Source organism: Sinocyclocheilus grahami, unplaced genomic scaffold (assembly GCF_001515645.1).
Source record: "Sinocyclocheilus grahami isolate Dianchi unplaced genomic scaffold, SAMN03320097.WGS_v1.1 scaffold57.1, whole genome shotgun sequence".
In the NCBI taxonomy this organism is placed as follows: Eukaryota; Metazoa; Chordata; class Actinopteri; order Cypriniformes; family Cyprinidae; genus Sinocyclocheilus; species Sinocyclocheilus grahami.
The window spans coordinates 882805-896398 of NW_015505236.1; the positions used below are offsets into that span (position 1 = coordinate 882805).

At 35.7% G+C, this 13594-nt stretch overlaps 2 protein-coding genes across 2 annotated transcripts in view; both read right to left on the minus strand.

The window, feature by feature from the left end:
* tefa (TEF transcription factor, PAR bZIP family member a) overlaps nt 1-1621 on the minus strand; it is an 8110-nt gene extending 6489 nt beyond the window's left edge. The window contains exon 1 of the mRNA XM_016270529.1: nt 1390-1621. Coding sequence (XP_016126015.1) covers nt 1390-1465 — 76 coding nt within the window. The 5' untranslated portion in view covers nt 1466-1621. The remainder of the gene's footprint in view (nt 1-1389) is intronic.
* Nucleotides 1622-5791: 4170 nt separating this feature from the next.
* The window catches only part of LOC107584177 (zinc finger CCCH domain-containing protein 7B-like), a 25233-nt gene continuing 17430 nt past the window's right edge, over nt 5792-13594 (minus strand). The window contains exons 21-25 of the mRNA XM_016270682.1: nt 9462-9538; nt 9064-9317; nt 8739-8844; nt 6611-6719; nt 5792-5802 (exon numbers count right to left, since the gene is read on the minus strand). Of these exons, the coding sequence (XP_016126168.1) occupies nt 5792-5802; nt 6611-6719; nt 8739-8844; nt 9064-9317; nt 9462-9538 (557 nt within the window). The remainder of the gene's footprint in view (nt 5803-6610; nt 6720-8738; nt 8845-9063; nt 9318-9461; nt 9539-13594) is intronic.

Consider the following 13594-nt stretch of genomic DNA (forward strand, 5'->3'; position numbering starts at 1 on the left):
AATTATTGGTTAGCATTTATCATTATTATTGCATGTAAGTGTTGGGGAGGGCAAACGATGCAATTCATTCTGGGGTAATCTTAATGTTTAAGTAGTAATACTTACATTTTTTAAAGTATAAAATCAACAGTCTTCTCCAAAGGCGAGATCTTCGAGCAGCTGCCCGACATATCCTTTGTGCAGATATTGCAAAGGAAAACCGTACTAGATTGTTGAGTTAGTGATGCTATGAGGTGTTAGTGCACCTGTCCCTCTTTTTTATTATTATTATTGCCTAACTTATAATTACATAAAAGATCAGGGAAAGATGGTTGTATCTAACAATGAACAATCATAATGGCATATATTATATTAGTGTTATATTACATCCCTACTGTGTTATTCCTATGTATGTCTGCACTCTTATGTATGTCTGCACTTTGTACTTTCTTCTGCACTGGAAGCTCCTGTCGTCAAGTCAAATTCCTTGTGTGTGTAAACACTTGGTAATAAAGCTATTCTGATTCTGATAAAACAAAAATGCATGTGTTCATCATAGTATGAGATAATATACACAGAAAAAAAGCACAGTGACAAGGTTAAATATCTCTGAATAATTCATCATGATATATTTTTTTAGAAGCCTGCGGGACGAAACGAGAGTTAAATTCAACAAGAAAAAGAATAAAACAGGAGATTTAAGCCACTTTTGCTTGTGGATAAAACATTTTGCACAAAATATTTAACAAGATATTCAAGAGATAACGATTTTGGGGTTCATACATTCATACATTTTTTAAAAAATGCTTTAAGGATAAAACTGGATCACATTAGCGGAGTTAAAAATATAAGAACTTAAATCAACCCAAAATGTATTGGCTATACTGCAACCACAAAAAAGTGCAGCTGTTTCTTCAACAAGACCACAAAATGGGCAAGTTTCACCAATATCAAGATACTTACAGATAGATGAATTAAACCTGTCACTCAAATCTTTTAAGCTGTTGCGCTTGTTATAACGTCAACATAGCGGATGATATCCGAATCGCATTCATACTTAACGCATTCAGGCTGTACTTCAGGCTGTACACTCTCATAGCGCTCGGTAAGTAAGTACTTCAAGAAATTGAGTGCTTATAACTTAGAAAGTATGCGGTTTCGAACGCAGCCCGACAACATCTCGTTTTGACATCTCGCGTGGTTCTGTGTGATTTGGACAACTTCAAGTTACGCCTCCTTGTTCAAGTTACGCCTCCTTGTTCAAGTTACGCCTCCTTGTTCAAGTTACGCCTCCTTGTTCAAGTTACGCCTCCTTGTTCAAGTTACGCCTCCTTGTTCAAGTTACGCCCCTGTCTTGCAGTCCGCAGACAGACCCTTCTCCTATATTGAGCCAATAGAGAAAATTCTTACCGTTGTCATCAAGCGAAGGGACAGAGTAGGGGAGCTCAAGCAAGGATTTGAATATTTCCGGAATTTCTGAAGACATCTCAAAACAGTATCAGTTTCTCAACACCTGAGGAAAAGCTGGATGCAGGAGACGCTTAATCAGAGCTTCCACTTATTCAAACTGTCTCTCACATTAAAAGTAGTTTGATGCACCAAGAATTCGCAAACTTTTTATCGCGGTCACAAGGTCTGTCGTATCCACGAAGATACTTAACTAGTCCCGCCTCAAGTCGCCTTATTTCCATAGGGATGAACATTTTGACCAATGGATATCGTTTCAGTGTGCATGTTGCTTAATAGTTAATGAGGCGCGGTTGTTTATTGGTCATTCTAGCCGTGTGCATTTACTTCGCGAGCCAATAAGAATGAAGACAAGTTATCTAAGTCTAAAACATCTGCGTGTCAGTGTTATGAAATTGAGGGCAGAAATTCAGTTCAGTTGCGTTATCAGTGTCATTCACTTTCCAGCGACGGAGAGACCTTTATGTCTTGTTTTTAAAAAGTGTTAATAATTAGTAGGATTAATATTTCGGAATAAAAGATTAAATGAAAATGTAAAGAAAATTAAACGCTAGCTAGGTTTGACATTTTTCAGAATATGTACTGTATTCAGGTATTAACTGACTATTGATGAATTGCATTCTTTATAGGCGTGTAGCATCAGCATGTTTCCAAGCATTTATCTACCATCTTTGACCTACGACTTACTAACCACAGAGGCTAAATTATTTAGTTAAAAGGGCTATCTAGGTATTGTTCTCACTGTTTAATGAATACATCCTGATTGCACAGACTATTCATTTGCCATACTGCTTTTTTTGCATACTATTTAGTAGTCTACATGCTAGTCAGGTTTCGAGGGAGGGGACTTCTCATTCTAGAAAGCATTTGATTGGATAAACATATGTAGTGCAGAGTGATCAATATAACATGCACACTGCAAACTTGAAACGCATTTCTTAGTGCATTTTGTTATTGTTTAGAGCAGGGTTCCTCAAATCTTACCCTGGAGGTCCAATGCGCTGCAGAGTTTAGCTCCAACCCTGATCAAACTCAGCTACCTGTGATTGTCTAATGATCCTGAAGACATTGATTAGTATGCTCAGGTGTGTTTGATTAGGGTTAGAGCTAAACTCTGCAGGAAAGTGGATCTCGTGGGCCAGATTTGAGGATCCCTGGTTTAGAGTATACTAGAACATAGATGGCCTCAAGGCTAACAGTTGAATCAACATGAATAAAATCAGACACATTTTCTAAAACAGTCTATTTATTGTTAAACACTTTCATGAGATTTGGTCCACTGTGATCAATATTTCACTTCCAACCAGGGAGAAAAAGGAGAAACAAACCAAACAAATGTAAAAATACAGTACAAAAAGAGGCATTGTTGTTTTTCCTTTTCATTTTTTTCAAAACCCTGATTTTTACTGGTTCTCTAAGCATGTGAAAAATAAACCCAACAGAAACATCTCAACTGATATAATCCAACATTTGCTAAATCCCACATTGTCTTTTCAGGCAGAACATGAATTATTATTAACATATTTCTGCCTTGCACTTAGTCTAGAAAGTGTGCAACTCAAAGGTCTTTTTAAAATGGGCAACCTTCCTTAGTTTCGAAGTCCAGAGAGCCCAGAACATTCCAGTTCTGTGATCAAATAAATTCAAATGGAGAATGAGTAAATGACCATTACTGCAGCCTCCAGAGTGTCAATGGCCAGCAGTACTAACCCTTTGATATGAATATGAATGACTGCAAACTCTTAACTGTTAACTGAGCTTCTCTGTTCTCAGGTTGTTCTCTCTCAGCGGTTATGCACACTACCTCAGCTCTACCATCTCAGCATGATCACATTCCTCAGAAAATTTCAGATGAGAGTTATGTGCAAAACCAGTCTCCATTGCAAATCCAGAGAACATTAACAACACTTCCCTCCCCTATTTCTTTAAACAAGTTGTCTAACGGTGTATATATCATTATACTGAAAGAACAGGATTATTTGTTAAGGTATTTATAGTCGTATATAAATGTATAAGGCGCTATGCAGACAAACATAAATATCCATGTATGCTTTGTGTCCCGTCACAGTATAGCGCTGTGAGGACCGAATCAAACCAATCAAGAGCGTGGTGCAGAGGAAAGTTGCTAAGGCATGATGTCTTTTTTTTCACTACAACCACTCTACAAACCCTCTTAAAAGAGATCCCAGGTTTCAGAAAACTGACAGCAACTAAAACATCACAAAAGCATGACACTCTAAATGTTAATGGTGTCACTTGCTTTTCATTGTTTAGGTTGAAAGAAAACCGACAGATAACTACCCTAGGATCTCAATTCCTCTATTCTGGACAGCTCACTAAGCATACATAGACATAATTCACTGTTAAGTATTATATTCATACATGGATACATATATTTAAAGTGTTATACATAGCAATTAACATATACATATCAATAGCATATAGGAAGATAGAAGTAGTCATAATGGCAATCATTATCATCACTGTCATCATCATAATAATAGCAGTAGTAATAATAATAATAATATGATCCCTCGGTAAAGCGTACTAGGTCACTCCAGAACGTCCCTCTCAATCTCCACAGAAACTGGAATCTGTTACCAGGCCAAATCTGCTCCTTCACGTGTCATTTAAACCCTGAAATTCAATGCAAAGTACAAACGTGATTCTAAACCAATCTCAGGGTGCTTCAATTACCATTCTATAGCATTTATAGGCAGTTTGGGGCAGCAAATTCTCATGTAGACCTCACAAATCGGACACTTCTGGAATGACTCATAAGAAGAAAAAAAAAACACTAACCATCTAATCAGCAATACATGTCATATAGCATAGCTCAATAACAAGAAATTCTATGTAATCAATACAAGGTAAGGTTATACTTAATTAAGCTTAACTGCTAAGTTATCAATTATCATTAGTAGTATGCCAATATAGTAGATATATAAGTGTGTGCATGTGTGTGTTTTTGTGTATATATTTATATATATATATATCATGTCCACTGAAAGTAAGGACAAGGCGTACTAATGGTAGCACTGCATGTCTTGACAGTATATTATGAATATAACTACACATAGGCAGGGCAAGTACAGCTCTTTCGCCTATATTCTTGTAACGCGTCTCTGTTCATGCTCTTAATATGAAATCAATAGCCGGTACAGAGAACTAATGAGCTACTGGCCCACGTTGAACTGTGGCGAACAAGAGTCTCCTAGTAGCGTGTTTATGGGTGTTACAGATTATGCACTTCAAATCCCAATCTAATAGCGTGAATGAACAAACACGGAAGCATCTTCCAACCTCCAATCACTCGATCAAAGAAAAAAAAAAAATTAATACCAAGTGTATTTTCAATCCAAATTGTCAGATCACTCAAAAGACTACAAACAGCCCTTGTGTGCGCACTATCTTCTTTATCAAGCACTGCCAAACTGTCACTCAGTGCAAATGGAAAGAATGAGGAAATGTGTGCATGTCAGTGCAAGACCTGTGACTGGCATTATGCAAGTGGGGGTGGTTTTTACTTAGTTAGTCCATTATTAATTGCCTTGGTTTATCAAATACATTCGACATCCGAACAAATCTCAAATTTCTCGTAAATGGCCACTTATGGCTGTACATTCAAACTCTTCTACCAATATGGCAGGACCACAGAGTTAAGCACCACTTCATAACTTCAATCTGATTTCTGACACCACATACTTGACTGAAACATGAGTAGCCTTCATGACAGGTGCTTTGATTTAATACTGGGACAACCAGTCTGTTTTTGGTTTTGAGTTTAAAAAGTACTGTGGGAATAGATCTTCAACTCCTCAGAAATGTGTTTAGGGAACGTAAAAACAAACTGCCCTTACTTGAGTTAGCTGTAAACGTAGCATTGTGCACTCACATGACACCCTATGAGCCTGTACCAAGTGTCATGTCAGTGAGTGGGCGAATGTGTTTGATAATGGGTGAAAAAGCATGTGGGGTGTGTGTGTGTGTGTGTGTGGGTAAAATGTTTCCATTTCCAGAACACTTAACGATGTGGCCATGATACACTCAAGACTGTACATAAATAATGTTAATTGAGAGGCCTGGGATGAAAATGTCCCGATTTAACAAAACAGATATAGCCGATATCACAAACAGAGATTTTAGTTTTTGCCGTTTCCTATTCAAGCGTGAATAAAAACTTAAAACATTAAACATTACTTGTAGGCTGCTCACCATCTAATAATCTCAAAAGGTTTTGTGTTCTTACTTTTTCATAAAAAAAAAGTCTCAGCTTTGAAACGGTCCAAATTATCATGAAATTCTGACACACTTTAATGTAACAGATCACTGAGGTCATCGCAGTTCAAGTGGAAACTTGGAAAACGAGTGAAGCAATTACCTGTTCCACTTTACTGCTAGTTAATGAATATCAGAAGATATGCTTGATTAAAAAAAATAAAACTTTTTTTAAATGTCACATGTATTCGCTTGTAACTCGTGAGTCAGCTGAAAAAAAATAATAATTTAGCTGAATACATGTACTCTATTATATATATAACATATACCTTTGCCTGTTAGTGATGTCTTAATCATTTAATGTATGTTTGAAGAAATCTCTTGTGAAAACTAGACAGCTGTTTAAATGATTATATTTCAATACAAATTGGAATAGAAACATGATTGTTTCATTATAGAGTTAATAAAAAAGTGCCTTATGTTTAAATGTTTGTTCAGTTTTTTCCAAGAATTGATGATTATATCTACAAATAAACACAGTTCAGATACGTTTTGAAGAAATGTTTAGGTGCTGTTATTCATTTGAACATTTAATATAATAGTAATGAGAAGGTTCCCTGTATAGTTAACAGTATTAGTTATTAGAGACGTTTTACATTTAAAAACTGTCATGTACTTGAAATATTTTCAAATCAAATCAATAACTTGTGAATACAAATGAAATTGAGAAATCTATACCAACACCAAACCCTAATAATTACAACAGTATTAAGATATTTGCTAGAAATGTGTATTTAACCCGTAATTTGTCTGAAAAGAATGATACGGAATTGCCATTGATAGATACTTTAGAAAAAAAGTATTTCTGTATGATTAACAATAGTATGGTAATAACATCCATTACCATAAATATTACATGGTATGATGTTTAACAGATGATTCTCACAGCTGTTGTTTTTCATATAGGTCCACACATCCCGCTCCTCCAAACTGTGTGCAAAAGAACAGTTCCCAATATAGTGGCACTTCTTCTGTTTCATGACATGAACACACATCTGCAAGCACAAACGGAGTGTCAAAAAAAAATGCTAAAACGTATGAGCCAAAAATGCGTAGCGATTATGTAACAATACACAATTTCCAATTTATGTGAAAGACATATTTAATGGGAAACAATCATCTGTTAAAAATTCTGTAGCGGTTTAAACATCATTTAAACTTTTACAGTTTATTTTGAGCTATGTTTGCTGGCAACTCTTTCTGGTTCAAAGCCCTTGAAAAGATCGGTTTACAATCAGTGCTTCATTAAAAATGTGTGTGTGTGTGTGTGTGGGTAAAATGTTTCCATTTCCAGAACACTTAACGATGTGGCCATGATACACTCAAGACTGTACATAAATAATGTTAATTGAGAGGCCTGGGATGAAAATGTCCCGATTTAACAAAACAGATATAGCCGATATCACAAACAGAGATTTTAGTTTTTGCCGTTTCCTATTCAAGCGAACATATAAAAACTTAAAACATTAAACATTACTTGTAGGCTGCTCACCATCTAATAATCTCAAAAGGTTTTGTGTTCTTACTTTTTCATTAAAAAAAAGTCTCAGCTTTGAAACTGTCCAAATTATCATGAAATTCTGACACACTTTAATGTAACAGATCACTGAGGTCATCGCAGTTCAAGTGGAAACTTGGAAAACGAGTGAAGCAATTACCTGTTCCACTTTACTGCTAGTTAATGAATATCAGAAGATATGCTTGATTAAAAAAAATAAAACTTTTTTTAAATGTCACATGTATTCGCTTGTAACTCGTGAGTCAGCTGAAAAAAAATAATAATTTAGCTGAATACATGTACTCTATTATATATATAACATATACCTTTGCCTGTTAGTGATGTCTTAATCATTTAATGTATGTTTGAAGAAATCTCTTGTGAAAACTAGACAGCTGTTTAAATGATTATATTTCAATACAAATTGGAATAGAAACATGATTGTTTCATTATAGAGTTAATAAAAAAGTGCCTTATGTTTAAATGTTTGTTCAGTTTTTTCCAAGAATTGATGATTATATCTACAAATAAACACAGTTCAGATACGTTTTGAAGAAATGTTTAGGTGCTGTTATTCATTTGAACATTTAATATAATAGTAATGAGAAGGTTCCCTGTATAGTTAACAGTATTAGTTATTAGAGACGTTTTACATTTAAAAACTGTCATGTACTTGAAATATTTTCAAATCAAATCAATAACTTGTGAATACAAATGAAATTGAGAAATCTATACCAACACCAAACCCTAATAATTACAACAGTATTAAGATATTTGCTAGAAATGTGTATTTAACCCGTAATTTGTCTGAAAAGAATGATAAGGAATTGCCATTGATAGATACTTTAGAAAATAACTAGACAGCTGTTTAAATGATTATATTTCAATACAAATTGGAATAGAAACATGATTGTTTCATTATAGAGTTAATAAAAAAGTGCCTTATGTTTAAATGTTTGTTCAGTTTTTTCCAAGAATTGATGATTATATCTACAAATAAACACAGTTCAGATACGTTTTGAAGAAATGTTTAGGTGCTGTTATTCATTTGAACATTTAATATAATAGTAATGAGAAGGTTCCCTGTATAGTTAACAGTATTAGTTATTAGAGACGTTTTACATTTAAAACGTCATGTACTTGAAATATGTTCAAATCAAATCAATAACTTGTGAATACAAATGAAATTGAGAAATCTATACCAACACCAAACCCTAATAATTACAACAGTATTAAGATATTTGCTAGAAATGTGTATTTAACCCGTAATTTGTCTGAAAAGAATGATACGGAATTGCCATTGATAGATACTTTAGAAAAAAAGTATTTCTGTATGATTAACAATAGTATGGTAATAACATCCATTACCATAAATATTACATGGTATGATGTTTAACAGATCGTGAAAACAGCATCGCCGCTCAGTGTCAACGCTAAAACCTGCTTGTCTGAAGAACCTGACAGAACAGTTTCTGTTTACGGTCACAATAATTTAATCAACAAAGGACTGACTTACATCATATTGTTGGGGGTAGGTACGGGAAAAAGGCAGCGGTCGCACTACCACCCACTTTTTCTTCTCAAATGATTTCACTAGCAACACTCTGCGCTCTTTTGTCCAGCTGGAAAGAAGAATAGACAAAGCAGAAAGAAGCATTATACCATAATTACACCAGATACCATTGTTATTGACCTCAGGCAAAGCTGCTGCCTACTGTGTCCATTAAAAGCAGTCATATTACAACTGTTCCAGTAAACATTAAAGGTACGTTAATTTTTAATGAGCACATAATGTGCATCCTGGTGGTAAGATGATGCCTGATTGAATAAGGGAGGCTAACCTGTGCCTGGCTTTGGCAGTGCAGTACTTCAGAGACTTGTCTGGCTCATTGACCTGGCCCTCCCTCCAACACTGTCCACACACAAACTTCATCTTCAGATTCAAGCCGCGCCCTCGACCGCATCCTACAAGTCCTCCTCCACCTGTGCTTCCGCCCCCGAAGCCGCCGTCTCCTCCTCCACTGACAACTCCTCCGGAGACCACAGCACTGCTGTTACTGCTGCTCCCGCTGGGCTGGTGGGGCCCGAGCATGGGCTGAAGATGGCAAGTGAAAAAAAAAGACTTGAATCAACAAAATTTACATAAAATCAAATCTGCTGCAGGAGCAATCAAATAAAAAGACATGATTCCATCAAAGATGAGCATTTGTTAGACAGCAGTGTTGTTGTTCGGCCTCACCTTCTGTCTCTGTGCATTCTGTTCCAATCTGTGCCAGTGTCTCTTAGACTCTTGCACCATCTCCTCATGGGTAATACCTGACCCAACACATAAGCACAAACAAAAACCATCAGTTGCTTTCAATTGTCCTCTGTCAAACACCATAATGAACCAGAGCGCGGGGCAAAAAAAAGCACAAGTGACAGTAATTTTCTTCCTATTTTAATATCTTAATATGAAACCGGTCTCTTCTGTTCATAAAACCTGCATTTATTTGCTGAAAAATACAATAAAATAGTAACATTGCAACATTATTACTGATTAAAATAACGTATCTATTTTAAAATGTAATTTACTCCTGTGATGGCAAAGCTGTATTTTTAGCATCCACATTAGGGGTGCGCCGATCCGATATTCAGTATCGGTATCGCTCCGATACTGGCATTTTCTGCTGAATCGGGGTATCGGTCAGACGAGACCGATATAGTGTGTATACTATTGTGTTATTAAGCCCCACGAAAGCCACAAAAACATTATAAAGCACCATAAAGGTTTCGTGCACTATATTTCAAGTGTTCTGAAGCTTTTCCATAGTTTAATGTGAGGTACAGGTGAATAATTAAGTCAAGTTCACGTAAACTCTTTTCTCTGCTGCGGCTGTCTGTCATCCTCCATTCAGCATTCAGACTGTGTGTCACGTGCGGTTATGACTAGGGATGCAACGATTATAGATTTTGTTGGTACGATTATTGTCTGAGAAATAATCACGATTATGGCGATTATTATGCATTTATTCATTTCACAAAATTATTACTGTATAAAATCACACGGACACTCTTTAGATAATAAAGTGTTATTGCTTTAAAAACAGAAATAACACAGTAACCAATAATACAGCACAAAATAATAATAATAAAGACAAACAAATGTTTATCTCTCCAGTTGGAATTAAAAAGGTAACCTCATGCTCTGTAAGCATCCATGTCAGTATTTCCCTTTTGAAAATAACTAATGAAAATAGATCACAAAAGTATTTAGTGTTTTCAGTTTTTACATTCTTTACATTTCTTTTGGACCCGAGGCAGAAAACTGGAAACATGGTGAAAAAATGGCTTATGCATAATACTATAAAAGGGATAATATATAACAATATTAATAAGTATTATTAATATAGGACTATTAACTTTATTTATCCCACAGGGGAAACTATTAATAATCAGGGTAATAAACCATTATCATTGTAATCAACTGTCATCCATACATATTCATTTTAATAATTTTTATAATAATCCATATGATTTTACATTTGGCCTGAGAAATCATGTCTATTATTTTGGTTTGTGAGATCGGCGATGGCGCTGCGCACACATACAAACATTCAGGAGGACACAAACTTGTTGAGAACCCTGCCCCGTGACTTTTATTACTAAAATATCTTAGATACTGAATTGCTACATATTCATCAGCAAGGAGAGGGCAAAATCACTGTTTAAGTAACTAAACTCACATGTTTGTAGAGAGACGCGCTGATGCATGTTTACACACACACTTCTCTTCAACTAGCTAAATGTTATAATTAATTACTTCAAATAAATGTGATCTTACCACACTATTTCATCTGTCTGATCTGAAGTGGGCAGAATACTGAGCTAACGAGCCGTAGCTTCGCGTCAGTCTTGCCTTCAGGTCGTGCATTAAAATAGTTTAAAGCCATGTATTCGCTCTTTAGCAGCAGTTTTTACGGCAATATTTAAATGACACCCTGGTCATTCTTGGTGTAACCAAAATGGTCCCACACTATCGGCTTCAGTAATTTCTCTGGTGGAAATAAAGGATCGCTGTTTGGTTCCTCTGTCATAGTTCATCTAGTGTATGTATAGTAGCCTCCGTGTCTCTGATAAGCACAGTATTTGAAGCTGGTGCACTGCTAGTGTAACTCTGTTTTTGTTTTGTGCAAGTTGCAACTGTTCCGTTCTGTGCAACAGAAACACTGTGTGTAGCAGAGCCTTTACGATTAGTTAACTGTGACATTTAAAAGCGCGGTTAATTGTGAAACCGGTTAATCGCTGCATCCATAGTTATGGCAGTCAAGACGATGAAATTCTCTCCAAGATGTTTAAATGTTTCTAATGTTATACTTGATCTGTAAATAAAGATAAATGGTTTTGCATAAAAGGAATTTATCTTGCTGGAGTTTCGTGCCATTTTTAAATCGTGTAAATTTCTACTGGATATCTGGTTAGATCACAAGACTGGAGTAGAGAGCACTATGAATTGTTCGTCACGAGCGCAGTAAGTGAAATTTAAAACTGTTAAAAGAAAAGGCTCAAACTAATGCACATATTTAATACAATAGTGACTACACATCAATATCTCTTCACTTTGTGCTTTGTACTTCTCTATGTGGAGCGCTGCGACTCCGTGTTGCTGCAAGCGCATCATTCTGCGCAAGGGATGCGCATAAGCGCTTTGTGCCGCTCTGTATTTGGAGCCTTTAGTATTATAATACTTTTGCGCAATGAAAGATTAATAATAGCCTTTCTTGTTCATCTGATCTCATATGTTGCTGCCTCATTACTCTGCTATACATTTAAAAGAAATGTCTTTTAATTTATACAGTAGTCAACATTTGAAGTGGATCAAAAAAGTTAATCAAAGTTGTCCTAAGACAAGAACGGGTATTATTTTGGTTTTAGGACAACTTTGATGAAAGGTTTTGATCCACTTCAAATGTTGACTACTATAATATATATTTATATATTACTTGATTTTCATGAATGTATTTTACAACAATACAAAGAGCAATGTGTAGGCCTACCAGATTTAGTCCTACACTTAATCACAGCAACATATGATAGATAGAACAGAAAAAAAAGACTATTAATAATCTTTCATTGAGCAAAAGTATAATATGAAAGGGTATGACTCCAATACAGAGCGGCACAAAGCGCTTATGCGCATCCCGTGTGCAGAATGATGCGCTTGAAGCAAAATGGAGTCAACAGTGTGCAGCGCTCCTCATAAAAAAAGGGAAGAGATATTGATGCGTAATAGTGTTGTCAAAGTACCAAAATTTCAGTATTCGGTACCAATACCCGTGAAAATCCACGGTTTTCGGTACCAAAGCAAAACACAAAAGCATGCTAATAAAATTTTTTGACTACTTTAATTTAATCCAAAATGTGTACATATTTAATTTTAAAGGGATTTTGAAACCTAGAGCTATTCAGCCAAGAATAACAACTAAGATAGCTTAAAAAATTTAAAATAAAAAGCCCAGAACTTCTGACTGATATGACACAAACAATGTTAACCATTTGTACATTCTCTAACACACATATTTTAGATTCACAATTAATTTAAAAGCCTCTGGAGTGTAAAAATAGTAAATATCATGTCCTCCTGTTTTTTTACCCTAATAAAAGTTATAGGAGCATTAAATAGTTAAAGAAACTTCATTCATATGCTCATTATATTAGCATTAGCCGCGCTTATGCTAACGATTAACTACTCCAATAACAGTGTTCATTTCAATCCGACATTCAAATTAAAATATTGAATAATATGCAGTGTTTCCCCCAGAACCTGCACTCTATCTGTGGCGGCATATATATGCAAATTCATTCTCTGCCAGCAGGAGGCGCTTGTAGAGCACGAGAGATCAGGTTTCCCTGTAACGCTGTACACAAAGCAGCGCTCAGCTCACAAACGCTGCTCAGGCATTACAGGCAAGATGAAATGAAAATGACATCCATAATTTTCTGAAGACAGTCGTTTCCTTCAGAAATACAGTGATATAAAAACACCCGCACCGGGTTTCGACTTTGACACGTGCAGTGCTCATGATTATTCAACAAAGTCAAAGCCTTTTGGAAAATCTATTTGTGGCTGTGGGTTTTGATATTGTGGTGGGCCGCCTCAAATAAATCAATGTATGGGAAACACAAATATAAAAAATTAAACAAACTTACCTGCTTGAACTCTTTCATTTAATGTGGGTGTCTTTAAAGTGTTTTGTTAGTTTGGTGTGTTTCCTCGTTCTGAGGTCGCCACGTCTCAGTGCTTTTATGAAGAGAGCGCATCTGCGCACCTTTCGGATAGCGCATCAAGAACCGGGTTGACCGTGTACTCGGTACCACCGGTACTTAAAAAAA